Consider the following 27,179-nt stretch of genomic DNA (forward strand, 5'->3'; position numbering starts at 1 on the left):
GACGGCCAGCTGGCTAAAAGTTTAGTTTTTCTATGAACACAATGAAATAAAAATTTCTTACAATGAAAGGGCTATCGCTTAGCCTACCGTAATAGAGGCACCGAAACGGCAAACTATTAACGCAGCAACAGGAGCGAAAAAACATTATGTTTATTTACCCACGTGAGCGCCTTTTAAACATAATCTGTCGGGTTAGGATTTTATTGTTCATGGGGAAAACATTCATAAGGGTGACTTGACTTGGGGTAAATGACTTAGTGGGCCGGGTTATGGCCCGCGGGCCGCCTGTCGCACACCCCTGTTGTAAGTAATTCAAGAGTCTTTCTGCAAAGTGTTACAATATTTGGACCTCACCAAGATGGCGCACAACCTGAACTTAGGTTGTGTATAAAGCTAGGGTTCAGGCTGTGCGACATCTTGGTGTGTATACTTCAGGAGTACCCAATATTTATACTAGCTACTTCAAATTCCAAGTTTCTGCGATGGAAAATCCCTATACATATAGTACATGGGTGTTATAAAAAAAAGTACTAAAAACTAATACAATACTCATCCTAGCTTTTAGACTTCAAACTAAGTTTTTTTGCGCTGTAGGATCCCTATGCATATACTACATGGATGCCATTAAAAAAACTATAAGACACTATTCTAATAAACTGAATTGCACACAAACACGAATATATATGTGTAACGATTCGTCTGACCAAGGTTGGATTTTTTCAGGCAAACAATCGGTTGATAGCAACTGGTTGTCAATTGCTTTGTATATATACAGAGTGTCCATAAAGTCCTTTTAAAATTTCAATTTTGTTATGAAGTCAGTTCTCAATATACAGGGTGTTCATAAAGTTCCTTTGCAATTTTGTTATGAAGTCAGTTCTCAGTATAATTAACTAGGTTAATTAATTTTTCAATCAGTAATTTTTGAAGTATTTTTACTTCATTTAATACATCTGTTAGGGCTAAAACAATAAATGATATCAATAAATGGAATTATATTTAAAATTTGAATGCAAACTATTAGTAGCTTTGCTACGTGTCGTTCAGTGGCTATAGCACACAGCGTTGTCGGAATGTTGCGATGAATCTCACACAGCACCACAGAAACAAATACGACTTACAAAACGCTAACAATATTGTCAAAAATATTTGCGGTTTTCAGTTAATTTCAACGTTAGTTTAAGCCTTAGACGCGCGCTTGACTTCGTCTAGACATTTTAAAACTAGGACAAAACAAAGTGGCAAATCACACGTTTCTATTAGTAAAGAATTGTTTTGATTTCTTCGGCTAATACTTCACGGGTGCTGAGGAATTTTACGCTCAAATGAAACAGAGTTTACCACCTAAGGGTCGGAGAAAAATAGACTTCCAAATGTTCGATTTATCAAAGGAGAGTGCATGGTACAGACTGATGAATGAAGAAAGATTGTCAACTAAGAAAAACATGTCCTTAATGAAGCGCGGTGCCTTAACAAAGTCATTGGTGTGAAATAGGCGACCAAAAGGCGCGGGCTCCTCTTTTTGCCAATGTCCTTTCCCATGAAGAAAAAACCTGTAAAAGGCACAAAGGAATTCGAGCGATGAGGGATAATGAACTTAGTGTGTAAGAATGAGGTTAACCCCGTGACGAAGGGGCGGGTAATTTGGGACTGCGCGATGTGGTGATGCGAGGGTTAATTTTTGAAAATGTCTGCGCATTTGCGAGATTTGACTTCATTTAGAAAAAAAATCTGGAAAGGGGGGTTAAGTTTATTTGGTAAAACGAGATATATATATGTTCAAAAAATTCTGCATTTATTTTTGATGAAAAAATATATATATACAGTTTGCCATTGGAATAAAAACGAACAAAACCACTAGGTAAAGTACTAGATCAGGAAATCTGGTAAAAACGGATCTAATAAAAAAAAATTTTTACTAAAAATACACTAAACTTGATAGATTCATGGTATTGGAAAAATATCGATTGGAACAAAATAAAATAAAATTCATTTCTAAAAACTGTATATTGAAAACATCAAAAGCAAAGTAGATACGTAAAATTGACGTTATATATTTTTTGTTGGGTATATAAACTACTCCTTGGCGGAAAGTGAAGTTGTGATCGCCTAATTCACCGGGGCTCAACCAGTGGCCATGGTCCACTTCTGGCCCACAGAAACATTTTCAGGTGAGCCGCAAACTTACTAGAGCAACTCGATGTGCTTTTTTATACTAATGAAAATTCCTTAACACTTAGCTGAATAGAAGGCAACAATAGAATTTGACGAACACCTTGAACAAGTGTATTATTGCATCACAATAACAACAAATCTAATTGCTTCTGGATCAAATTTCAAGTTTTACGTCAATGTTGCATCGGCGCTTGGCCGACGTTTGAACAAACAATGACATGGCATTTCATATTTATAGGCCAGCGTTTTCCAATCGGGAAAAATGTAATAGTTTAATTAAGGAAGGGGGATATTGACTTTGCGTTAGCGTGTAGTATTGCTAATATCGAAGGTACATCTCAGTAACATCGCGCGTGTCTCGCTGAATGCGCTGGTGTATGTTTACGAGCGAGATGACATCAAGTGGTTCCCCTAGTGTTACGCGAAATAATCCTAAAAAATAATTCCTTAAAAGTCCGTGTTCAAAACTCGGCATGAAAAGATCAGAACTCGATTAAAAATTACCGTAACCGCCCAGTCGTGTGTGGCCCTCCACCGACTTTTCTAAAGAAAAACTTTTATAATTTGAGGGAAAAAAAATAACTTATCTCTCAAGCAAAATTTAAAGAGAAGTAGCACCGACTAGATTGGATACTCAGACCCGGTATGATCGTTTATGTTTCGATTTGATTAGAGGCGCAATAGTGTATATCTCAAGTAACTTCACTTTTATAAAATGCCAGTTAGTATCTGTCATCTCTCTATTAAGTCTGCCTGTTATAAACATTGCGTTGCAAAACAATTCACCTAAATGCCAAAGTTAAGTGTAGTTTTCTTACCGCGAAATCCGAGTATCCGGTTAGACGAAAACCCCGGTATTTAGTTCAAAAAGTCGGTAACGCTACCGGAAGCGCGTGTGGGATTAAAATAAAAGAGCCAAAGTCAAATATAGGAAAACGAGAGTTCAATTACACCGCAATGTCAGCAAAAATTGCAGTCAAGAGATAAAAGAATTTCACCGAATGTCATATTACAGGTACGCCCGGTCCCGTAAATTATAGAGGCAGCAAAATATAGAGCGATATCATCGTCATCGGGTATCAATAGGAGTATGTTATCATGGTAATATAATTTTGACGAATTTGATTCTACATGATTTTTACAATTTTTGGCGTTTATGGCTTGCACAAAGTGAACTTCGTTTGTGAGACACAATTTTTTTCACGTCAAAGCTTAAGGAATCGATCGCTAATTAGTATCGGGGTGAAATACTTAAAGTTCTAAGACAAAGGTTTAAAAAAAACTACTAAGGACTTCTTACGTCTTCAAGTACTGAAACGATTGGTCCTTTATTTGTATAGAAAAACGTCATTTTTTATTACAACATCGGTTAGGTGAACCACCTGTTTTATGAGTATCCTATTTTAACCGCCTGACATGCCTCGTGATAGCACAAGAAAATTAGCGGTATCGGTACCTTACTATCACGTTACCGCAGAAACAGAACAAGACATACTGAATATTGACAGAATAGTAAAATTTGTTATAAAATCCTACGCGTAAAAAACTTTCGCTCTTTAAAATAGTTGTTACACAAAAAGTTAATTTCTCTTTTTATATTAGTGGATGTAATAGGAATATTTAAACAAATAAATCAAGCTTTAATAAACTACAAATAAACAAGAAGTTATCCGAGCAGAACTTCAAAAAAAAAATTAATAAAATTTAATATTCGGTGACAACAATCTTCAAAATTTTGGCAGAATCCAACATTTCTGATTAAGATTCCACGCGGAAAAATCGGGGTATGTAGTAAGAAACTTATTTTGATTATTTCGTTCTTACACAGCAAATACTAAAATACTCATACAAAAAAAATTATAAGTTACTATTAGGATACAAACTAACTATCTTAATTAACAATCTTCATAATTTTGGCAGAATACCAAACTATCTATTTAAAATTACACGCGGAAAAATCCGGCCGAATGGTACGTAGAAACAAACTTATTCCGAATTTTTCGTTCTTGAATAGCAAATACAATATTACTCACACAAAAAAAATTAAATAATTTCAATTTGTACTCTAAAAATTACTAATATAATACAAATCCTACTTGCATGACTGAATAAATTCTCAGGAATCAAATCCTAACTCCTCCGCAGAAAGAAGAACTCTAGTATAAAGGTGTTCTTAAATGCGACTTTCCGTAGAGCAAAGCATTTCTTCAGAATGTCTAAACCGGCAACAAACTTGAAGTTTACCGTTCTATTCTTTAGTCAAGTACATAACTGTACACTAAGCAAACACAAAACAATCTAAAACGTAGAAATGCATTAATTAAGTCCAGTTAGAGCAATTAATCAAGATTAATGCAGCGATCTATCTTACCTTACGGAACTGACCATTCAAACTTTGGACGTGGCATCTCGTTTTTTCGCAGGTGTTATCTTAACGCCTAGAAATTTACCGGTGTGCCCTTGAACTAAACACTAAGGCTACTGGGATAAGAAAAGAGGTTTCGACCCCATGCCAGATAGAATAACAGAAGTTCAAATGGGGCGCGACCAGTAATTTGTCACTGTCCACTCCGTGGTCACTCACGCGTAAAACTCTGTTGCATCATAATATAACTTTGGAAACAATGGAATTTTATATGAATTTGGCTCCGAACAATGTTCTACACAGTCTCTGACGGTAAGTAAGGGAATAGTATAGTTTGTTTAGAAGGGGATAGTATAGATTTTTTGTACAAAGCCCGACCAAAAAACTGGTGCTTCCGAAGTATGTGTACCAGATTAGTGTTAGGCCATAATTTTATTCCGATTTTCTTTATGTTAGTTATATTGCTAGTTCGGGGACTGTCTGTGTTAGCCAAGTGAATATACCCCTTGCCCATAGGTTTCAGTCCCTTTACACAATTTGGTGTAAAGTAGGCAAACAAAACTAGTTACCTCCATACACATACTACGTTTCGGTGTCCGCCATCTTGGTTCACATACTTAGAGAGTACCCGAGAATCTATCTGGCGATAGCATGGTAGTTTCGTTTCTAATGCAATGGTTTGCAACCTTTTTTGTGTAGCGGAATCCCAATGAAACATTCCAGAGGCTTGAGTAACCCTTGTACGCTTAATTATGTACATGGTACTCCCGTAGTATGTGTACCAGGTTGGGGTTAGGCCATAATTTTATTCCGATTTTCTTTATTTTAGTTTTATTACGGGTTCGGGGACAGTCTGTGTTACCCAAGTGAATATACCCCCTGCCCATAGGTTTTCATTCCTTTACACAACCTGATGTAAAGTAGGCGAACAAAATTAGTTACCTCCATATTGGTACATATATCTTTGGGAGCTTCATAGATAAATATTCGAATCTATCTGTTTTATTTTTATTATCGAATATGCCACGGATTAGAAGTGAAACGACCTTATTATATGATTGAATTGTACCCATGCATTCGATTATATTTAAACAATATTCATAATATGAATATAATAATGATATGAAGGACCTTTTTGTATTATAAAACGCTTTGATTCGAATGTGACCTTGCGAGCCCCCTGGACAGTGCTGGTTGAAAACAACTGCTCTTATGCTTCAAACCCCAAACCACCGCGACCCACATTAAATTAACAATACGACCATTTGATTGCTCTGAACTCGTTCCGTGAAGGATAACTATGGGAAAAACGATTGCTGAACTTCGCTGATCGCTTATGGCCTATTTCTTTCACCTTCGAGTCCGCGCGTCTGAAATCTAGAACGAATAATAGAACTAATACCATAACTGTCTTATTGGCTTTCTTCTCTCTCAAGATGAACACCAAAATCGTATCTTTAAATAAGATGACTACGGTCCCCCAGCATTGAATCGCGGTCCCACTGAGATGCGAATAGCAACATCATTTTAATGGTTCTGAAAACGTCCATCGGAATTTCTATGTAAACGGATAAATACAACTTTTCTGCTAAAACTTCCGGAACCGAATATCAAGCAAAGGCCTTCAAATACTCAGCGGCAGAAAATAATTCTCTAAAACAGTGATTACCAAGCTCTTATGACCCTCTTTCGGAATCTATATAAATACCCCTGTTTATCATTACAGTGGTATTTATATTGTTGTTATGGTTGTCTGATTCCAAATTTTATTATGTTCAAACAAACAATTCATACTCAACAAAGTTATTGTAAAGGGAAAAGTAAAATCAGTTAGTTATCTATGTGGCCCCCTGGAAGGTCTGGTCTCAAACTTTAATTAATTAACGCTCCAATTATTCAAACTAAGGGGCTCCCGAAGTATGCGAACCAAGATGGCGGACATCGGAATGTAATATGTGTACTAGGTTAGGGTTAGGCCATAATTTTAGGTATAAATACTACGGGAGGCTCTTGGCTAGTCTTCGAACTGATAATAGGACTAAAATAAGGAAAATTGAAAAAAAAAATTATCGCCTAACCTGTTACCCATGTTACGTTCCGATGTCCGCCATCTTGGTTCCCATACTTCGGGAGCACCCAAACTAATCACAAAAGCTATCCTGCAAAGTATATTTCATGAAACACAGGTCAAGAACTAATGTCATAAACAAAGACGTAATAGCGGGCAAAACTACCAGAAGAAGTAATTATCCCCCGTGGTATGACTGCTCGACTATAGGGCAATTATTACACTCGCAATATGCTATCTTGATTGTTCAGCACGTGCTGCAGAAGGTATGGTTTTTTGGCTATTACATCGCTTGCCATTTTGCTAGGACGTTCACTAAAATTGCATGAACCCCTATTCCATATATTCCAGCACTTGACGGTAGAGATCTATCGATGTCTATTATTTATTTCATTCAAAAATTATGTCCGAGATATACGGAGTACATCACTTCACATTTTTAGTTTATGGGAACACTCTCATATGATATTCGACCTTTGTGAGTGCCACTCTCTTATTAACCTAGCTAGAGTTTCCGGGCAGTATGTTCCCCACCTTTTTATTTTAGGGGGGAGGGGGTCCAAATTTAGGACGTGGTAAATATTTTGTTATTAGTGATAAAATTGATTAGCCTAGAGAAATCACTGTTTTTAGTTATTATTCGTGCCACACACAAAAAAACTGCGCAGTAGCGCCTGATTTCATGACTGTCTTTATTTGTAACAAAAAAACAATAAATGCAGTACTATAGAACATATTGATTAATAAACAAAAAAAGAAAAAAGGAAAAATATTGAAACAAAAGTTACGAGCGACAACAGATATTTAAAAGCATTGGGCAATTGACAAACAGATGCTTCAACAGGCAAAAACTCCTTTGATTGACACGACTGAATACTTCAAGTAAATCGATGTAGGTACAAAAAACTCATTGGGATTAAACGGGTATTAAACTCCATTTGAGAAGAGCAAAACGGATACAGGCACTCACTCAGGGTATAAAGGATACTCATCTCTTAGCGAAGTTATGGGTACTCACTCAGAAGTACAAGAGACTCATCTCCAGGCAAAGTTATGCGCAATAACTCATAAGTTAAGGAGACTCCATGAACAAAGTTGCGAGCATTCACTCAGATGTGAAAGGGACTCATCTCTCAACAAAGTTACGCAGTTACGCAGCACTGAACTGAGTTACTGAAACTATGTAAAACTATCGTGAGGAAATACACCTTAGTGAACTGCTATTTTTTACCGCAAGACTCGGGAGGGTTTTAAATATGAGAAAAGACAATTCAACATTCTAGATTCATGATAAAGGTACAAAAAAAGCACATAAGGTAAATACAAAACAGTCTCTTATATAGGCCTATTATTAACAAAAACATGGTGAATAAAAACGAGAAATTGAAATAAAAATTCAACGAGCACCTGATAAGATTTTGTTCCAAATAAATCTTGATCTAAGGAATGAATTCATGAACAGATTTTTTTTTATAAAGTTTGCTCAAAGCAACGCCGCCATACCCCCACAAAAATTGGAAACAGTATCAATAGCAGAATTTTAACCAATTACAATTTTGTTATGAAGACATTCCTCAACACACAGGATGTCAATAAAGCCTCTCCACGATTTCAATTTTGTTATGAAGTCAGTTCTCAATATATCTTAACCAAGTTTTTTGTTTAATCAGTAATTGTATAGGTATTTTTACTTCATTTAATACATCTGTGAGGGCCAAAACAATATATGGTATCGATTAATTCCCTTTGCAATTTTAATTTTTTTAAGACTTCATTGACCCCATTGACCTGGTTTGTTGTTTTTTAATCTGTGTTTATATTAAGTCTTGTTTCCTTTATTCAATACACCTTTATATTCTCATCATCATTAGTTGCGCAACACACATCAAAGTTCTTTTATCTAATTTAATACAGGACTTTATGAATTACTGTATTCGCCAAAAGCCAGTACTCTTTGAACTAGAAGATACTTTTAACAGCGTCTCACAGATTAGCGAAATCACTGAATTCACACAAAATACATAGGGGGTTTTGTCGTATTAACAGCCATTTTATTGGGAACACAAAAATTAGAAGAACATGGCATTCCCCAGATTATAAAACAGCTTAATTGTACATTACTCGGGTGGCCTAATGGTCAGCAGAAGGCATCTCACATATTTGCAAAATCACTGAATTCACACAAAAGGGTTTTCTAGTACTAACCGCCACTGGGAACATGAATGCTGAAAGCACATGGCATTCCCCCGAACAGTTCTTAAAACAGCCTTATTGAACATTTTTTGAGTGGCCTAGTCCTTGTGGCTAGCACTTTGCTATGAAGGTTCGAACCCAATCTCGAATATTCCAGAAAAGTCAGCTCTCTACTTATCAGTGCCTGTGCAAGCGCAGTTCAATGCACAAGAATGGAAACTCAATTTAAAAACAACAAAGTAAAAATCTACTATCATAGGACTGGAACTTTGTATAAGTGTTGAGGGGGCACAAGTTGGGTAAGAGTCGTTATTTATCATCAAAGACTTAAAGTTACTTGAGTTATCCGAATCAGGACTTCCCAAATTAGAAGGCCCGACCAGCAGGGGGCGCACAACGAATTTTAGGAGTCTCAAAAAGTACACTAATTTCACATAAAATACTATATCCATTCTACTTTTTCGGACTCTTGATAATAAACACAATTATTAAAACTAGAGCAAAACGTAATTCTCACGATTTTGAGAGAATACATAGAATCAGATAGGCAGCAGTTGATTTTAGATTCGATTTGAGACTGATTTTGGACGCGACTCGAGACGTGAATTTGAACTAGACTTGAGACCTGAGTTCGGACTCGACGACTAAATTTGGACTCGCCTTGGGACCTGTAATGAGGCGCTGGACTCCACTTGACTAGCGACTTGAATAACAAAAATAAACAATTATGCACCTTGCGAATCCTTATATCCTAATAAAATAAACAAATGAAATACATAAAAAAGACGCCTGAAAGATATTAAATTCATTACACACACAAAATACATTTTGAGTCGTAGACGTTTCACACTTTTTTTAAAAATCTATCCCAGGAGGAAAAAAGCTGATGTGAAAGCCTATGGCAAGCAACAGCTTCTCGCAAGGTTACAAACTCAGGACCGGAAAGGAAATGGTTAATTATTTTTAGGCATGCGACACTCAAGCCATATTTGTGTAACTATTCTTTATGGACAGCTAACGATATTATCTAATTTTGGCAATTTTACAATGTACTAATATATTTAATTTTTCTACTTAAATGTCTGTCATGAACACTTAAATCATCAATTGTTCTAGTTTGGCAATAAAAATTTTAACAAGAAATCGATAAAAAATCGCAATTTCGTCAAAAAAGGTCGTGGAGCATATACAACGCATGATTGCTGGTACTCCCGCAGTGCGTGTACCAGGCTAGGCCATAATTTAATCCCGATTCTCCTTACTTTAGTTCTATTACGAGTTCGGGACTGTCTGCGTTAGACAAGTGAATATACCTCCTGCCCATAGGTTTCAGTCCCTTTACACAACTTGATGTAAAGTAGGCGAAGAAAATTAGTTACCTCCATATTGTTACACATAATACTGGAGCGCCTGATTGCCACCTGGTATATTTGTGTCAAGAATATATAGAGTAGCCATAAAGTCATGCACAAAGGTGAATCTCAAAATTCCAAAGATACAAAAACGTTTGGGAATCGTTTGATCTTAATACACAATCTTCTCTAATTCATCATGATAATATTCTGAAATTAGTATTGCCATCAACATCCCAATACAGGGAGTAAGCAATAATGTGGCGAGTCACCAACCAGAACAGGGGTGTGCAATCTTTGATACAGAAGGGCCAAATACAAATAACTGGGTGAAACCGCAGGCCTCATCTTTATTTAACATGGACTTCCTAGTACAGGGGTTCTCAACCTTTTTTCTGTTAAGTATCCCCCGAGTCACGAAACAATCAACGCGAACCCCCAGTAATCAGACACCAAACAAAAATGTGATATATTGACTGACAACTTGCTGCAATGACAATTTATTGACCAACTGCTGTAACTAAATTAAATCTTCATGTTAATGTGTTTGCCCTTTTGCCCACATTGTCTTTTGAGATTTCAAAGTTTGGCTGATAAGCCGGGCATTTCACATTGTTGCGTCACAATCAGGGAAAATCTACGCTGAATTTCAATTGGCATGCATTTTCATCTGGTAGTTACTTGGTTTTCCTTTGTTGAAGGATATTTTTAAAAAAAAACACAAAAAAACTCGACTGTCATCCAAGTACCCCTGGGAATCTTCTCGTGAACCCCTGGGGGTTCGCGAACCCCAGGTTGAGAACCCCTGTTCTAGTAGTTGCAGGCGAAAAAGAGCATTGTAATGTCATAGGCATAGATAATAAATTGTGAGTCTGGTATAGGGTTTGTAATGCAAAGGGATTGGAATTACTTTAACACGTACCAGATCAAAGTAAATTAAAAATTGTTTCGTGGGCCGCACATCATTCAAAATTGGCATTTGGCCCGTGGGACGCAGGTTGCCCGTTCTAATAGATTGTGAGATTTACCTCGGTGCACGACATTATGGCCACCCTGTAAAAAGCATGACCGATAGCTCTTAACTAGACAATTCAGGGACTTTTACCAAGTTTACTCTGAAGAGAATTGTAGAACTATTGTGATGCAATACAATCGCTCACACAGAAGTGCCAAAGACTCACCTCTGGGTAAAGTTACAGGCTAGCACTTGATATAGTACAGCCTTGAAACCAAAAATTACTACCAGTAAATGCAATTTGTGTTTAGGTTAGTGCAAAAGTTTTCATGTTAGGACAACAACAAAAAAAAATAGAGAGAAACCAAATTCGATCAATCTATAGTGCAATTTTTAGTGACAAAAATATTAAAAATATAGCGAGAGCATTATCCACGTGCTCCTTGCGAAGCCCTCAGGCATTGCGAGAGAAGCCCAGAGGCCCTGCGAGCTATTCATTATCTACTATAAGTTATTACTTATAAAAATACCAACTTGGCCGATTTTCTAAATGTCCAAAGAAGCAATAATGGCATTAATAAAACTCAACAATAGTAGCGTTGAAATGTGCAACTAGGCGGTAACTCAAATATGACATTATGTATAAGTTCCAACAGATAATTTTTATTTTAATGAGTCGCGGGGCTTTGTAAAGACGTCGGTCATGAAAAAAAAAGTTGAAGGGAACGACTGCAAGAAGCGATCAAAACTAATATATAATTATACTAACTATTTATTTATTCTGTGCAATGTTTTTAAATGTTATTTGGTTTTGTGGCAATATATAGTTTTATTTTGATTTTTATGAAATTTTTTTAAATAAATTTTTGTGACAAAATTTAACTGAAAGCGTAATGGTTCTCTATCGCCCTCACGTGCTGAGTGGGGGGAATTGTAGGGGGAAGTCCAGCACCCCCATTTTCCAGTTCTGAAACTTGATGGTTTACATGATTAGGCCCGTCTGTTAAAGTATTACTTATACCCGGCTCTGAAAAAGGACGTAAAATAGAGCCTGGTGTCTCAGAAAACGGACGCAAAATGGAGTTTACATTCTCTGGTATTTCTGTTTCCACACTGTGTAAAGAAGTGCTCCTATTGTTGACTTGTAAAAATGTAACGTCTTTATTTTCCGGTGGGATCGTTTCCAAATCAACGATTAAATTTTCAATTTCAATTTTTGTTGTTGATGCGTGAAGTGAAGGTGGTTGACTTGATACTGCGACTTTCTTGTTTTTCTCTGAAATAGAAATGTTGTAATAGGATTTATATATGTTAGTGCAAGAAGTTTCATGCAGCCTAGTGCAGGAATGGGCAATTACTTTCAAGTAATAGACTTGATTACTGGGCTCGAAACTAAATATGAAACTATGAATTAAAAACAGTTTATTTACAAAGAACTAGCCCGTCCGTGGGCCGTAATTTGCCCACTCTTCGCCTAGTGGCAGTGATTACTTATCGATTTTAATCGGTACTTAAAAGCTACTCGCATCACTAGATTGCCAAGGGCAACTACATTTATTGTGCTCTACTATTATTACTCACTTTTGAGCTAAGTAATGGACAGGCTCAGGAATGCCAAGAACTTCGGAAACTATACGGAATTATGGAAGTACAGTACACGTCAGTAAAAACACGATCCTTCGCAATCGGGGCGTACCCAAAGGGGTGGTGGACCCAAAAGGCGGGTCGGAACCCCCTTTTGAAATGTAAAAAAGCATAATTCTGTATAATACATAGCAAATTGTCACCGCATGAAACGCTTTTTAGCCCTAAAGATTCTTGAAAACACACGTCTTCCGGCTAATATGGTCTAACTCGCCAATTATAGATTTCAGACCCCCCTCCCTCCCTTTGGAAATTCATGACTAAATCACTATCAATTTCAAATTTCGTTTGAATCAACTTGATAGCCCTACTCACCACATTTTTCGTTGATGATGAAATCCGTCAAACAAACGTCCGTTGATCCTCCAGATTCGAGAGGGATAGGATGAGTGCGGAAGTGTTCCAACATATCGAATATTGTGTTGAATCTAAGATGCTGGACTCGGCACTGGCCTTCGTCTCCAATGGATAATCGTAAGTGCTGTAAAACAAACGAAAGTTGTATTTAATTAGTCTAGCTTAGGGGTGTGTAATAGGAGGTCCCGGGGCACAACCTGTCCCACCAAGTGTGCCAGTGGGGCCCTTGTCAACACTCAGATTTTCCCCCATCCAGCATAATATTTGAATCCGACAGTTTATGTTGAAAAAGTCATTCACATCGATAAAACTACATAATATTTTTTTGCTGTCGTCGCTGCGTTAAATCTTTCGTCGTTTTGTACAGTGTCTTTATTACCCAAGGCTAAGTAAGTGTAGCCACATTTTCTTCTCTTGCCAATCCGGCATGGATTAACTGTTTTTTCATGTGTGGCCAGACTAGATGCCTGAAGTTGATGATATATGACCCACCGACAAAAATATTGCGCACCCCTGGTAGAGTTGTTAGAGAGTTGGGTCTTATAAGTCTTGTTTATTCCTGCTACAGCATCCTTGCATTATACTCATACTAGCATGAAGACATCTAGAGGAAGGATAGTGAGTCAAAATAGGCAACTCATAATTTTAAGTAAATTGCGTTTTTTTGACCATAATGCATTTATTCCTCTGCTTTCATTCGTAATATTTTTTTATTATACGTACACTTTAGATCAGTGGTCGGCAACCTACGGCCCGCAGGCCGGATCCGTCCCGCGGAGTACTATAATCCGGCCTGTGACGTCTCACTGAATTATAGTAACAAAACAGGGGTTTCGACGATTATATCTGTACGTAACAGAATTTATTGTAAGACAAGTGTAGACCAGATTATATTATAATCTACCAAGTATAAATTCACAAGTACTCGTTTATTGAGCCAATAATTTAATTATAATTAGACAAATGACAACAAAACGCAGAAAAGTTGATGCTAAATGCAAATGGTTCGAATGAGGAAATAAATCTATGTCTATTCGAGAGATGTATCCCTACTTCTTTTTATTATAAAAAGCATCATCCGTTCGGTTTTCAACTTTCTAGAAATATGTGCGGCCCACCAATGTCTTGCAACCTTTAATTTTGGCCCGTGAACGACAAAAGATTGCCGACCCCTGCTTTAAATTATTCAGTCTTCGGACTAGTTTAACTAAAGTTCAATTTAAATCTAAGCTCTCCTTTACATACCTTTGCTTTTCCCTGAAAGTTGAATGAAAGAACGTATCCACCAGTTCTTGTTTCTGATTGTCGTACAAGAAAGACTCCGTGATGTCGACAGCCTCCTTGGAGAACAAGATCGGCTGCATTGAGTCTAGTTAACTTCCCATGAAACCATGGAAACTGATCAAGGTCTGGCGGGCCTTCTGTAATGAAAAAATATAAGGTATGGTTCACCTAACGAAGAAATTAACAATTTTAAACTCTAAGCTCAAACGTCATCTAAGAGTCTAAAAGAAGCACAAACCAATGAATGAAATTACAATCAAAACACCATGCTATGCTAACACAATGCTATTAGAGGACGAACATTATATGTCAGCAAGGTCAAATGTCGTGACTGTTTAATGCGTTGCTTGGTTTTAAGGCACAAATCACCACTAGTAAGAAACATAAAGGGTGTCAAGTTTGATTTTAGTGCTCAACGCTGGGGTTGGAATATGTGTGTTACGCAAAAAGTGGATTCTTGTGGCCTAATGCTGTTATGGGCAAACTACAACCTGCGGGCCAAATCCGGCCCACATGGTCATTCAATCAGGCCCGCCTGATTTTAGGTTGACACAACCAAACTAAAACCAAATTTTGAAGTTTTTGTTGAAGAATTTCGTTTAGATTGTGATTAAATATAGTTTTGACACAGGGCTCATTGTTTTCCATTTTTCCTTATGTAACACTGTAAAAAAAATTCTGTTCATAAAATGTAACTTTTTACGTTACACTTACATGACTCGTCAGCCAAAAGTGGACCCCCTGGTCAAAAAAACTTGCCCACCCTTGGCCTAATTGTTAACGCAATGCATGTTCACATTGTAGATGACCAATTTCAGGTTTAAAGTTAAAAGTATGTGTACAGTACATCACATCACAATTAATAGATTGGGTATATAATTCCAATGGCAGATACATTAAATGGTGTAACATCAAGTAGATACTTGGGTACCATATGTAAATCAAGATGGCGTAGACTGAAACGTAGTATGTGTACCAGGTTAGGGTTAGTCTATAATTTTATTCCAATTTTCCCTATTTTAGTTCTGTTACGAGTTCGGAGACTAGCCAAGTGACTCCCGTAGTATTTGTACCTGAAATTATGGCCTAACCCTAACCTGGTACACATACTACGTTCCGCTGTCCGTCATCTAGGTTCACATACTACAGGAGTACTTGTAATGTGCCTCTTTCAGAGCAAAACTACAGCTACTTGCCTGGCACTGGGGCAGCTGTTGCTCCTGGCTCCGCCTCCTCGTCTAAAGCTCCGCCCTCTTCTTCTTCGGTTGACTGATTACGGATTCCCAATTCCGCCATTGTTGTTTCCCAGTTGCCCACTAGGAGTAAATAGTTTGTTCTTCAGTTTTGGTTTTCATGGAATTAGCTCAAAGCAAAGTCATTCACTTACTCAGAAGTAAATGAGACTCATTTCTAAGAAGGTTATGGGCTACTCGGTATGGTGCATTGTGCTAAGCATTATGAATATGCTCGACACTGCACTTTTGACAACCCTGCGTGGGTTCGTAGGTGCAAATCACGCGAGAGATAATTATACGTCAAAGGATCGCTGGACTCCTCGACAATGTAGAATGGTTCACTAACCACTGGTCGGTTACAGCTTCCTCTACCATTAGGTCCATGCATCTGAAACAAATAACTGGCTAACTAATCCCCTACCGGACAAGGACTGATAACCGGACAAGAGGCCGTGATTTGCCTATGATTAAGCCATTCTATCGACTTTGCTCTCTCCTGGGATAAATTCTATCCTATGACGATATATAAAACTTACACAAGACAGTTGTAACAAAATCTATTCCGTCACCGTGTTCCTCTCCTCCTGTAAGTAATGCTGAATCTGTTGATGGTGGGGTCAGATTGTTGCCAGAGCTCTGGAAAAGCAAAAATGTTGATTAAACTCATAGTCATGATATCATAAAATGGGATAGATGGGCACAGGGATAGCGAAACTTCTCCTCGATGTGGTACATCGTGCTAAGCGTAAGGAATACACCTGTCCCCGCATTTTTCTATCCTCTGATTACCATGCATGCGTTTGCAGGTTTGAATCTCACACCAATCGCTGTTTTAAACAGAAGCCCTTTACAAATCAGTGAACGCTTGCATGCCTTGCCCATAGTAAAGGTTTTAAAACGTCGAAGTACCTGTAATGGGCTTGCCCTAAGCCTTTTTGCATATAATTTTCCTAACCCGACACCTGTACATGTTATTCAAAAATTACCTCCCTACAACGTCACCGCTTGCCCAAGTATAGATACGATCGCCTGAAAAGCATCTTCGTCGACGATAACTAACGCCAGCGATCTCTCTCATATCGGGATCGCTACAACGAGAAATAACTTGCTTGACTTTGAGTGATTGTCTGCATGTTTTGGACGACCATCTGTATATTTCAGCAGGTTGTATCACGCAACTATGATGTCATAGTAACATAATTTTTGGATGAGTAGGTAGGGGTTAGGAATGACTAACATATGCAAAAATTGTTACGCCACACCCACTAGAAGTTACTGCGGTACGAGACCCAAACCATCTTGTAAGTAATCACTAATTCCAAACCTTTCTTGAGTCATCTCCATCCCCCTGGCTTTCCACTGATCCATCATTACTTGCGGCTTCTTTCACATTCATTGGAACATAAAGGTGTTTATGGCATTCATGCCTTGAAAAAGAGAGAGTTTATTTTATTTGCCAAACCAAGAAAACACAAAACAGGTTTACTGTCAATTTCCTCAATACCTCTCGTGTTTGTTTAATTTAAGATGTACAATATGGCTTTCTTATTTCCTTTTAGATTTGGGGGAAATTTAATCTGGGACATGGTATATGGTTCATCCAACTAAGGGAATCTGACACTTTTTGAATTTGTATTGCAAAAACTATGCAAAGTAATAGAAATGAAATGAGTTGGTGGGCAGGTATTCATGGATACCAGTTGTTTGGACAACTTGTATATTTATGAGTAGAGATAAAACTTGAAATGGAAATGATTTTGAACATGCAAACAGGGGATTTGAGAACATTGGAACAAAGCTGTCCTGTGGAATCACTCAATAAACTGCACCAAAAATGCCTCACTCTTATGCTTGACAATTAGCTCTGGATTGAGAAGTTTTGACGCAAGACTAGCTACAGACTCTAGGAACCAAATTTTGATTGCAAAACTTGGTGTGTGTGTACAAGGCTTTATTTAATTCTATCTTTATTATTACCCATTTTCAAGACAAAAAAATATGTGAAAGACATTTCTTGGACCTCCTGAAGTATGCGCACCAAGATGGCGCACAACCTGAACTCAGTACCAGGTCAGGGTTCAGGTTGTGCGACATTTTGGTGCGCATACTTCAGGAGTACCCATTTCTTTTTAAAAAGAGTCCCAAAAACCAATTTATTTTGCTAATCTCAATTCCCAGTCAGGGGAGTCAGGGTTCAGGAGGGGGCGAGGATTCGAAGGTCGATTTTCCGGCTTCCGGGCAAGACTCTAGCTACACACTCTAGGGCAGGGCTACTCAACTGGCGGACCGCGGCCCGAATCCGGACCTTTCGGGTATTCGATTCGGACCGCGCCTAAATCTTTATTTTGGATCATTAGCCCCACATTTGAAGCTTTCTTTTATAAAATCACTTTTATAGGTTTAAATATATACGAAAAGAACTATAACGCTATAATAAACAATCCTCCAGACCTAATAAATATTAGTCGGCCGAGGAAGTGCCTGTTTAGGGATGCCGAAATATAATTTCTGGAAATACCGGTTCCAAATAATTTTGAAGTTTTGTATGCGGTTCTTCGGTAAAAATAGTTGAGTAGCCCTGCTCTAGGAAACCAAATTTAGACTGCAAAACTTGAGTGTATACTAATCCTTCTTTAGAACAATATTTATTATTCTTTATTTTCAAGACATTCAAGAAAATATGTGAGAGACATTTCATTCTCGAGTCCTAAAACAACTTTAATTTGCTAACTTTATTACTTATCGATTTTAATCGGTAAGTATGTTGATAGGTATTTGTCTGTTTGTCTGTTAGATGCACGCGATATCTCACGAAAGCGAGATTGAATCTGCTCCAGATTTTGCATGTGCATTCATCTTATCTCAGACCAGAAGCCTATTGATTTTGGATGAATTATGTCGTATAATTAGCGAGTTATTTATTAATTAATGATGGAACACAAGGTGTCAAGGAGTAAGAGCGCTGTTTTGGGGGATCTCCTAACTTTCGATCAATAAGACTTCGGTCTCTGACCGATATTCTCGTTTCCCAGTCGATAGCCAATTGTAGATTCTCCAGATTCACAGCCATGACTGGATTTTTCAAAGGGTAGGTGAGGTTCCTGAATTTTTAATTGCTAAGTTAGACCATAACAGCTAGCGAGTCTGGGCGTAAAAGGTGAGTTTTCAGTAGCCTCGAGGGCCTAAAGGGCGTTTCAGGCTGAGAAAAACTGCTATGTCTGATTTATTTCAAAATTGGGGTTTCCGTCCCTAACTCCCCTTCCTAAGCCAGGGCTTTGCCCCACTTCTCTCAAATCCAGATTGACTTGCTTATACTGCTTTTGTGGTGCCTTTGTGTGAGAGGTCCTCTCATAAAAAAGTAGAGAAGGGAACATACTTTCCATATTTGGAACTCAAGTCTTGAATCTCAGTCAGCCATTGCGAAAGTTCATTCTTCCTCGACGTCTTGATGACATATTCTTCTGTGTTGGACTGCAAATAAAAAAAATAATTTGAATTTGGCTATTTGGTGCTCACTAATCATTTTTTCGGCCTGTCAATACGAAAAAGGCTATAAAAAGGGCTTTATTTGCCTTGGTATTTGCTATCCAATCTGAGTAAGGTGATGGACATAGGATTAGAATCAGCGAACATAATTTTACTCGCAAAGAGAAGCCACAGGGAACTGAAGAGGGTATCGAGAGTGGCAACTAAGGTTTTAATGTCTAACTTAAATTTATAACTATAGTAGAGGTTACGCTGCGGTTACCTTCACGCTAGTGGATCCGTAGGTGCTCCCGAAGTATGCGAACCAAGATGGCGGACATAGGAACGTAACATGGGTAACAGGTTAGGGTTAGGCTATAATTTTTTTCCAATTTTCCGTATTTTAGTCCTATTATCAGTTCGAAGACTAGCTAAGAGCCTCCCGTAGTATTTATACCTAAAATTATGGCCTAACCCTAACCTAGTACATTCCGATGTCCGCCATCTTGGTTCGCATACTTCGGGAGCCCCGATCCGTATGCATATAATGCAAAGATGCTGTAGCGGGAATAAAAATTCCATACTATGCAAGAGTCCCGCTGCACGCCAACACAACTGTATTTCTGTGGAGTTTCGTCTGACCAAAATCAGATTTGTGATAGTGTGCAGCAGAACTATTGAATTGCATAATATGGTATGTCTTTATGCTAGTGGATCAGTATGCATATAATGCAAAGATGCTGTAGCAGGAACAAAAATACCATATTATGCAATTCAATAGTTCTGCTGCACACTATCACAAATCGGATTTTGCTTAGACGATAAGTTACAGAATATTTGTCATCTGTTTTAGTTATCAGAGTCCTGTTATTATTGGTGGCTTTAATGGTATGGGTGGGATAAGGAGTGGGGGACCATGGGGGTGGGAGAGTGGGTTGGTGGCCTAGCGGTTAAAAGCCTTAGACCAGGCCTGCACAACATGCGGCCCGCTAGATACTTCTGCGCGACCCGCGGGTGATTTGAAAACACGCCACTTTTTGGGTCTAACAATCAAAGCCGGCATTGTTATGCAAGCGCGCCGCTACTCCGAGCATATTCGAAATCGTAAGATTTATTTTTTGCACTAGTTTCAATAAATATCGAGCTTTGTGTGAAGTTGGTGTGCCTTTCGCGACCACTAAAATTTGTCACTCGAATAGTATCACAGAATACACATCCCGGGTGCAAAACCCATGCCATCCAGCCTCCACCTCACTCAAAGTGTAAATAAAATTGGGTAGACAACACCTACATAATCCTAATACCAGTGGCTGCTTGTTCGGTGCTTTGTTCGGAGCAAAACATGTCGTATAAAAAAGAAATTTAAAATACTCCATTCAGTGAGCCATAATTTGTAACACAGAAAGATAATGTACCATGAGTTAACAAAAGCCGAATATTTGGTATAGAAGTGATATTTCGCAACATCAAACAAATATTACACAACCACAATTTAACTAACAATTATGGGGCACTTTAAGAACCTATGATCTAAACCAGCAGTTCCCAATCTTTTTTTGAGCGACCCAATTTTTCTACAAAATTAATGTTATCTCGCAACACAAGTAATATTGCGTTATACTGAACAAATATTACATAACCACAATTTGACTGACATTTTAATAATAAAGTTGCAAAATCATTAAGATTACAGAAACCACTTGACGAATGATTCAATAATGAAAAACACCAGATCTGTGGCTTACTTTTAATGAAAATTCCTCAACCACCACTTAATAAAATACAAATTTGGTCTTTGCAGATTAATGAATCATAAATGTTGTAATCCCCGTTGACCACAAAATAATGTTTCAAACTTCAAATATCATATGTAGTTTATATTGGGTCATATTCAATGAATTATGCATCTTTACTTCGGCTCTAGTGAATACGAAAATTTTATGGCTTGTGGCCATTGTCTGAAGGGTTTAGCACACATGCCCCCCTCCTTTTTTTATCATTCCAGTGGTGTTTATAGTGTTATTTTAATCAGTAGACCTCGAATTCCATTATGTTTGCACAAATTACAATAAAACTAGGAATAAAGGGGGGGGGTGTCCCGCATTGCCCCCCCCCCCCCCTTGTTGTTCCCCTACCCCTGTAATAGCCAACGACGTATTCTGCTATTACAAATACGTTTTGAAATAATATTAAAATAATATAAGGTGCGACTTCAATTCCTAGAACCACAGCCATGGGGAACTAGAACGATTCAGGAAGTATTTCAAATGGTATTGCAAAACGATACAATGGAGAAGTCTGATAGCATTCAAAAAGACGTTCAAAATTTGCAAAAAATGTTTGAAAAATTTACAAAAATACATTTTCTGTGTTTCCAAATTCAAACTTCTATGCATTCTTCGTTGAACAAGGCCTCGCAATTTGAACACATTAAATAGGCTATTACACCAAGAGACCTGCTGCACACTGGGGAAGTTTAACCTTAGTCAGACGAAACGTTACAGAAATATATATTGTTAGTGTGCAGCAAGACTCTTGAATCACTTAAAATAATTATCTTCATTCTTGCTACAGCATCCTTGCAGTATATGCATGGAAAGATAAATAGTGGTCCAGCAGAAACCAAATCATTAGTCCTATATTACATATTGTGCATTAGTATGTGTGCGCAGAAATTTTGGTGGAAATGACTAATATTTGTGCAAAAACCAATGAAGAAATTTTGGCGTTCTAACCGGGTAATGGGTGGGCCAACAACAAACTTTCTCAACCTGCTAACCGAGAATATTGTTACATTACATCGAAATACGTCTGTGCGCAGTAAATCTATGCGTGTGCGCAGCCTCTGAAAGCTGTGTGTGCGCGCACACGCGCACACTTTAGAGGGAACACTGTGCATTCCAGTAAATGCCGTTTGTCGGGAGACTTAAGAAAGTCAATACGACAACAAAAATAAATAGTGAATCCAATTGTAAACATCAGGGATTCCCAAACTCTCAGCACATGACCCCTTGCAATATATTAAAACTCTCTGCGACCCCTCTCAAGTCTGCATTATATTGAGTCTGCGAAATTTATGTTTTTGCACTAGTTTCAATAATTGTATTTCGAATCAAAAGTCTAAAAAATCGATCGATACAGTATTTGTGAAATTTGTGTACATTTTGCGACCCCCTAAATTCGCTGTGCACCCCTCCGCAGCGTCGCGAACCCTAGTTTGGGAAGCCCTGATGAACGTCACCTAAACATTACTATAACATGTAACAAATATAATCATTACTGACCTTTACAACAAACGCATAGTCTGTATCCGGCATTTCCAGAGCGTTGGTTTTTCTGATTTCAATTATATCTGAACCATTGATCAGGATCTTTGGTTTTTCACTCTGTAGAATAGAACTCTGGCGTTACTTAGAAAAACAAAATAAGTGCTGCAAATTTTTTAACCATGACAATTTTCAGGCAACCGAGTTTTGCATCGTGACTAGCGCAGGAATTTCAGGAAAACACTTTGCCCGTTACCCAGTTAACCGCAGCGTGACTTTTCATGTAGTAATTTATAATTTTAGCTTTTTAGGTCACAATGGTTACAAAGCAATTATGGTGATCATATACCGGTATCGCTCAAAATTATTCACGAATCGAAACAGTTTCATGATCGCTTTGCTGCAAGAGATATGCAGCGTGGTTAGGACATATGAAAGTATTTTGGTAAAACCTGATTCCGTTATTAAATATCATAATATATGTGACAAACTTTCAGTGTTCTACGTGCAAATTCTACTCTGAGATATATAAAGAAAAGCAGCATCAGCTAAGCACTTGTTGGTTGACATTGAATATACGATTTTGAAATAAAATTGTGAACAATAAATTTCGACCGAAAACTGATTCATAATTAATTATTGTCAAATTTTTATAATCAGCAATTTTGGTACTTCAATTATTTTCCACATTTATTGGGTCCTTATAAATACAGTTAGTGATGTTCTTTTGAATTAAACGCCACAAGAGATAAATTTGCTCTTTCGTTATCATTTTTGAAAGAATTGTACATTATAAAGATGATTTGTACCCGAGATGTCAGTTGACTTTTAAAAAAAATCTTAACCCTTCACCATCGAAAATCGGTTAACCGATTAACCGGTTAACCATTCCCAGTCCTAATCGTGACACATTGATTGGGAACTAGACCACTCAAAACAGTGTCAGTATCATACTAAGAGAATTTCAGTTTTTTCAAATAATTTTAATATAAATTATTGTAATACAAAAATCATAAATTTTAAAATTTATATTTCATTTTAAATATGATTGTATATCATCTGAACACCTTTGGTAACTAATATCTCAGAATAATTTAAAAATTACCTGAATAGCTAGAACAAAATCCTATATGTTTCAGAATGTGTGTAAAATATTCAAAATTCTGTATTTAAAAATTTTATCCCCAGAGTGCATTTAGACATTAATAAGGTATTGCACCCTAAAAAAAGTTCTGCAATTTTTTTTGTTGAGATACAATATTTCATAATATATCCGATGTTCCATATTCAAAAATATAATACAGAAAGCACTTAGTATTACACGATTTTTATCATTTCTAAGGTAACGACCGCTAATTTTAAAATTACAACTCGTTTCACCAGACGAAATGTAAACGCGAGTACGTTTATTAAATAACAATTTGAAATACTTGGATTCAAGATAATAATCTATCGTTTCAAACTACTAAAGACCAAACATGGGCCAAAGGTACAATGAGTATGTTTTTACAAAGACCCGTGCTCGATCATGAGTAATAAAGTTAACCCCTTTTGACATACCGGTAGATGCCGACTTTAAATAAATAAACTTTACAAAACTCGGATTAAATTCAAATTAGTTTATTTTTAGATCATTGTGTTAAATAAGGGTTTGCTGCAAATCCTTTGCACTAGGGTTGCGGCAATTTAAAGAAAATCTTTTGAAATTTGACTGTGAGCGATGTTGAATGTAACTAGAATTCAGCTTAAAATATTGTTTTCATTAGAGAATTCAAATTAAAAAATCTGCAAATCTTTTGCACTAGTGTTGCAACAATTTAAAAAAAAAATTCAAAATTTTTATGCAACTTCAAATGTAAGATTCAGCTAAGATATTTTCAAGAAATTTGAAAAAAACTTCACGAATATATTAACATTAAAAGGTTTATATGTCAGCTAGAAATATTGATGAAAGTTTTTACTCGAGATTCAAACTGAAAAAATTGAAATAACTCAATAGGCTATGAACAGAAATAAACTCCATGATTATAATGATGTTTTGATCAGTAATTGAGTAAAAACTGAAACTCCAAATTATCAGGGAAAAAACTCACGGCGCACTCACATAAAAAAACAAAGAATAAAAAAAAAAAAAAAATGTATATGACATAGACATTAATTTATTGATTCACATACACAACATTTAAAACAAGAAACAATAAAACATTTCTAAAATTATTACAATATGTAAAATATTTAATCACATATTCATATGTTAGTTATGTTTAACACAATTCTGTTAATTTTCAAGATGCACCTTGCATGAAGAAACAGAATTACCCCCTTGGTCAAAAAACGCTTGCTTATTTAGAGTACAAAAGTGGAAATTTCTGAACTACAGCCCTGCAACAAATAAACCAACTTACTTTGCATGGGGTGTATAACTCCACTTGGTATCCAACTTTGATGTCTCTGAGCACGAGTCTCGCTCTTTGGAAATCAAGAGTGTCGCCGGCACTTGAGTTGGTTACTGTTAGATAACTGATTATGCCTTCATGCTTTGTAATACTTCCAGGATCACATTTTTCTGAAGATCCAAAACTCTGAAAAAATGAATTATTATTTGAACTGATAGTAACACAGATTTGTTGGGAAGTTTGGTGAGCAGAATATTTACAAATCGCCAACCTGAGTGTCTTTGTATAAATCCAATGTTCATAAACAAAGCACATAACATTTAACCTAATATAAGTCTAACTGTTAGAAAGATCTTAATAGGATAGGATTTACATATTTATCATGGGGAGAGGAAAGCCGATAAGACGGCTTATCCATATGGCGAACCACGGCCTCTCGTCCGGTTACCATTCCAAGTCGGGTATGGGATTAGTTATTATGTTTGTTTTCGGAAGCATGGACTTGGTGGTGGAGGAAGCCCTAACCGACCAGCGGGTACGTGAACCACCCAACGATGACGAGAAGTCCAGCAATCCTCTCGCACATAACCATCCCTGCATGGGATTCGAACCTGCGAACCCACGCAGAGTAATTAGAGGTGCGGTGGCGAGCGTATTCCTAACGCTTAGCCCGTTGAGCCACACCGCCGCGCCTAATACAGATCCTAATACAGAATAGAAAATAACACAAAGCGTGTTTGAGACAGGATAGGAGAAATGACATAGCCTAATAAGACTCATTTAATAGTTTGAAAGATGTGGATTGAATATTTGAATCAATTTGAAATAATGAAGATCCCATATTTTGAATTCTTGACCTTAGGAATGATTTATACAAAAACTTACTTCCTTATTTTAATTCTATTACAAGTCTGGGACTGTATATGATAGCCAAGTGAATATACCCCCTGTCCATAGGCCTCAGTCTCTTTACACACCTTGATGTAAAGTAGGCGAACAAAATTAGTTACCTCCATATTGGCACACATATTTCTGGAACGCTGAATAAAGAGTTCTAAAATAGAGAAAGGGAGAAGGGCCACTGGGCTAGGCCAAATATTCCATTGAAATATAAGCATTTAAATCACAATTACCTTTGATGATCTTCTTTTATAACTAGGTCGAAACTTCCTCAAAACTGAAGTAACAAAATTAGGTTTTTCGTTCAGAGAAGCGTCACTGTTCGAAATCGGGTCTGGTTCCGGTGTTGAAGGTTTATCAAGAGTTACTCCTTTTGATTTACGGAATTTTAGGCTCGTACGAAGCGATATTCCGCGTCGTAACTTCGATTTTGCAGATTTTTTAGAATCTGTCGTACTGGGGTTTGATATACTGTCCATGCTACGCCGTCGTTCTGGCATGCTGATTTCATTTTCAAATATTGACGAATTATTTTCGCTGGCTTTCGAAATCCTCTTTTTGTTAACTGATAAGCCAGTCATCCAGTTGCCTAAAAACACAAATTCATATTGGTAATATCCATTGATGGAGAAGGACATCCAAAACAAATTGAATATTTAAATACATTCTAAATTGATTATATGATTCAGTGAATTTTTGATTTAGGACTAATTTGAAATATAACCATTTGAAAAAGTCCTTTCAATCATTTTTTTTTTGATAGACAAAAAATTAGTTAAATTTTACAGAACAAGATAAAGAATCAAGAAAATTGTAATGTAATAGACACAATGATTAAAGCGGTCGATTTATAAATTTGCACTGCAAGTAAAAATCTTGAGGTCCAAATCCCATGCACACCACCTAACCCAGTGTGTAATAATATGGATAGTTAATGCAGAACCAAAACGACCACGGTCCTTTGAAAAATATTTGCTCCTTAGATATCTGTGGCTTCTTCAGAGCCTTCTTGTTCAGTATAGAAATATGTAAATGTTGCGTAAGAAAAAGTACAAATGTATGAAATGCCCAAACAGAAAGAGACTTCACTACTAAAATTACTTTCTCCCTACATGTCAGTGACTGTTTACATAGAGCCTTGTTTCTATCAAAAAACAAGTGAATACATGAAAATATTACCTTCAGACTTGCTTCTCCCTCTATGCTTTCCTAACGAATCTTCATTTGAATTAAATCCAGTCGTGAGTCCATCGTAACCATGCTGATATTGTTCATTATTTTCGTCTCCAATATGTTTCAACTGGCTATCGAAACACGCATGAAAATGTTCGTCATAATGATCTTTAATTTGTGTTAAAATCGCCTGAATATTCGCACAAGCTTTGTACTCCAACAGCAAACTCGTTAGCGCTGTTGCGAGTTTGCACGCGCTCATTGAAGCGTGAGATTCGCAAACTTCTTTCCAACGAAAATCATTGTTCAGAAGGACTGCGGCTTCCGCACTCCCAGACATTTCAAATTAAA

General features: G+C 37.1%; 1 protein-coding gene across 1 annotated transcript; it reads right to left on the reverse strand.

The window, feature by feature from the left end:
• Positions 1-7,281: 7,281 nt before the first annotated feature.
• LOC120334299 (uncharacterized) lies at positions 7,282-27,168 on the reverse strand. Its single transcript, XM_039401774.2, has 11 exons — positions 26,835-27,168; positions 25,889-26,244; positions 24,765-24,941; positions 22,378-22,479; positions 19,005-19,099; positions 16,953-17,055; positions 16,165-16,264; positions 15,590-15,709; positions 14,355-14,530; positions 13,068-13,233; positions 7,282-12,384 (listed from the first exon to the last, which is right to left on the reverse strand). Exons 1-11 carry the CDS (start codon positions 27,166-27,168, stop codon positions 11,987-11,989), a joined length of 2,127 nt encoding a protein of 708 aa, XP_039257708.2. The 3' UTR covers positions 7,282-11,986.
• Between the last annotated feature and the right edge of the window lie 11 nt (positions 27,169-27,179).

The sequence above is a fragment of the Styela clava genome, chromosome 15, assembly GCF_964204865.1.
Source record: "Styela clava chromosome 15, kaStyClav1.hap1.2, whole genome shotgun sequence".
NCBI classification, from domain to species: domain Eukaryota; kingdom Metazoa; phylum Chordata; class Ascidiacea; order Stolidobranchia; family Styelidae; genus Styela; species Styela clava.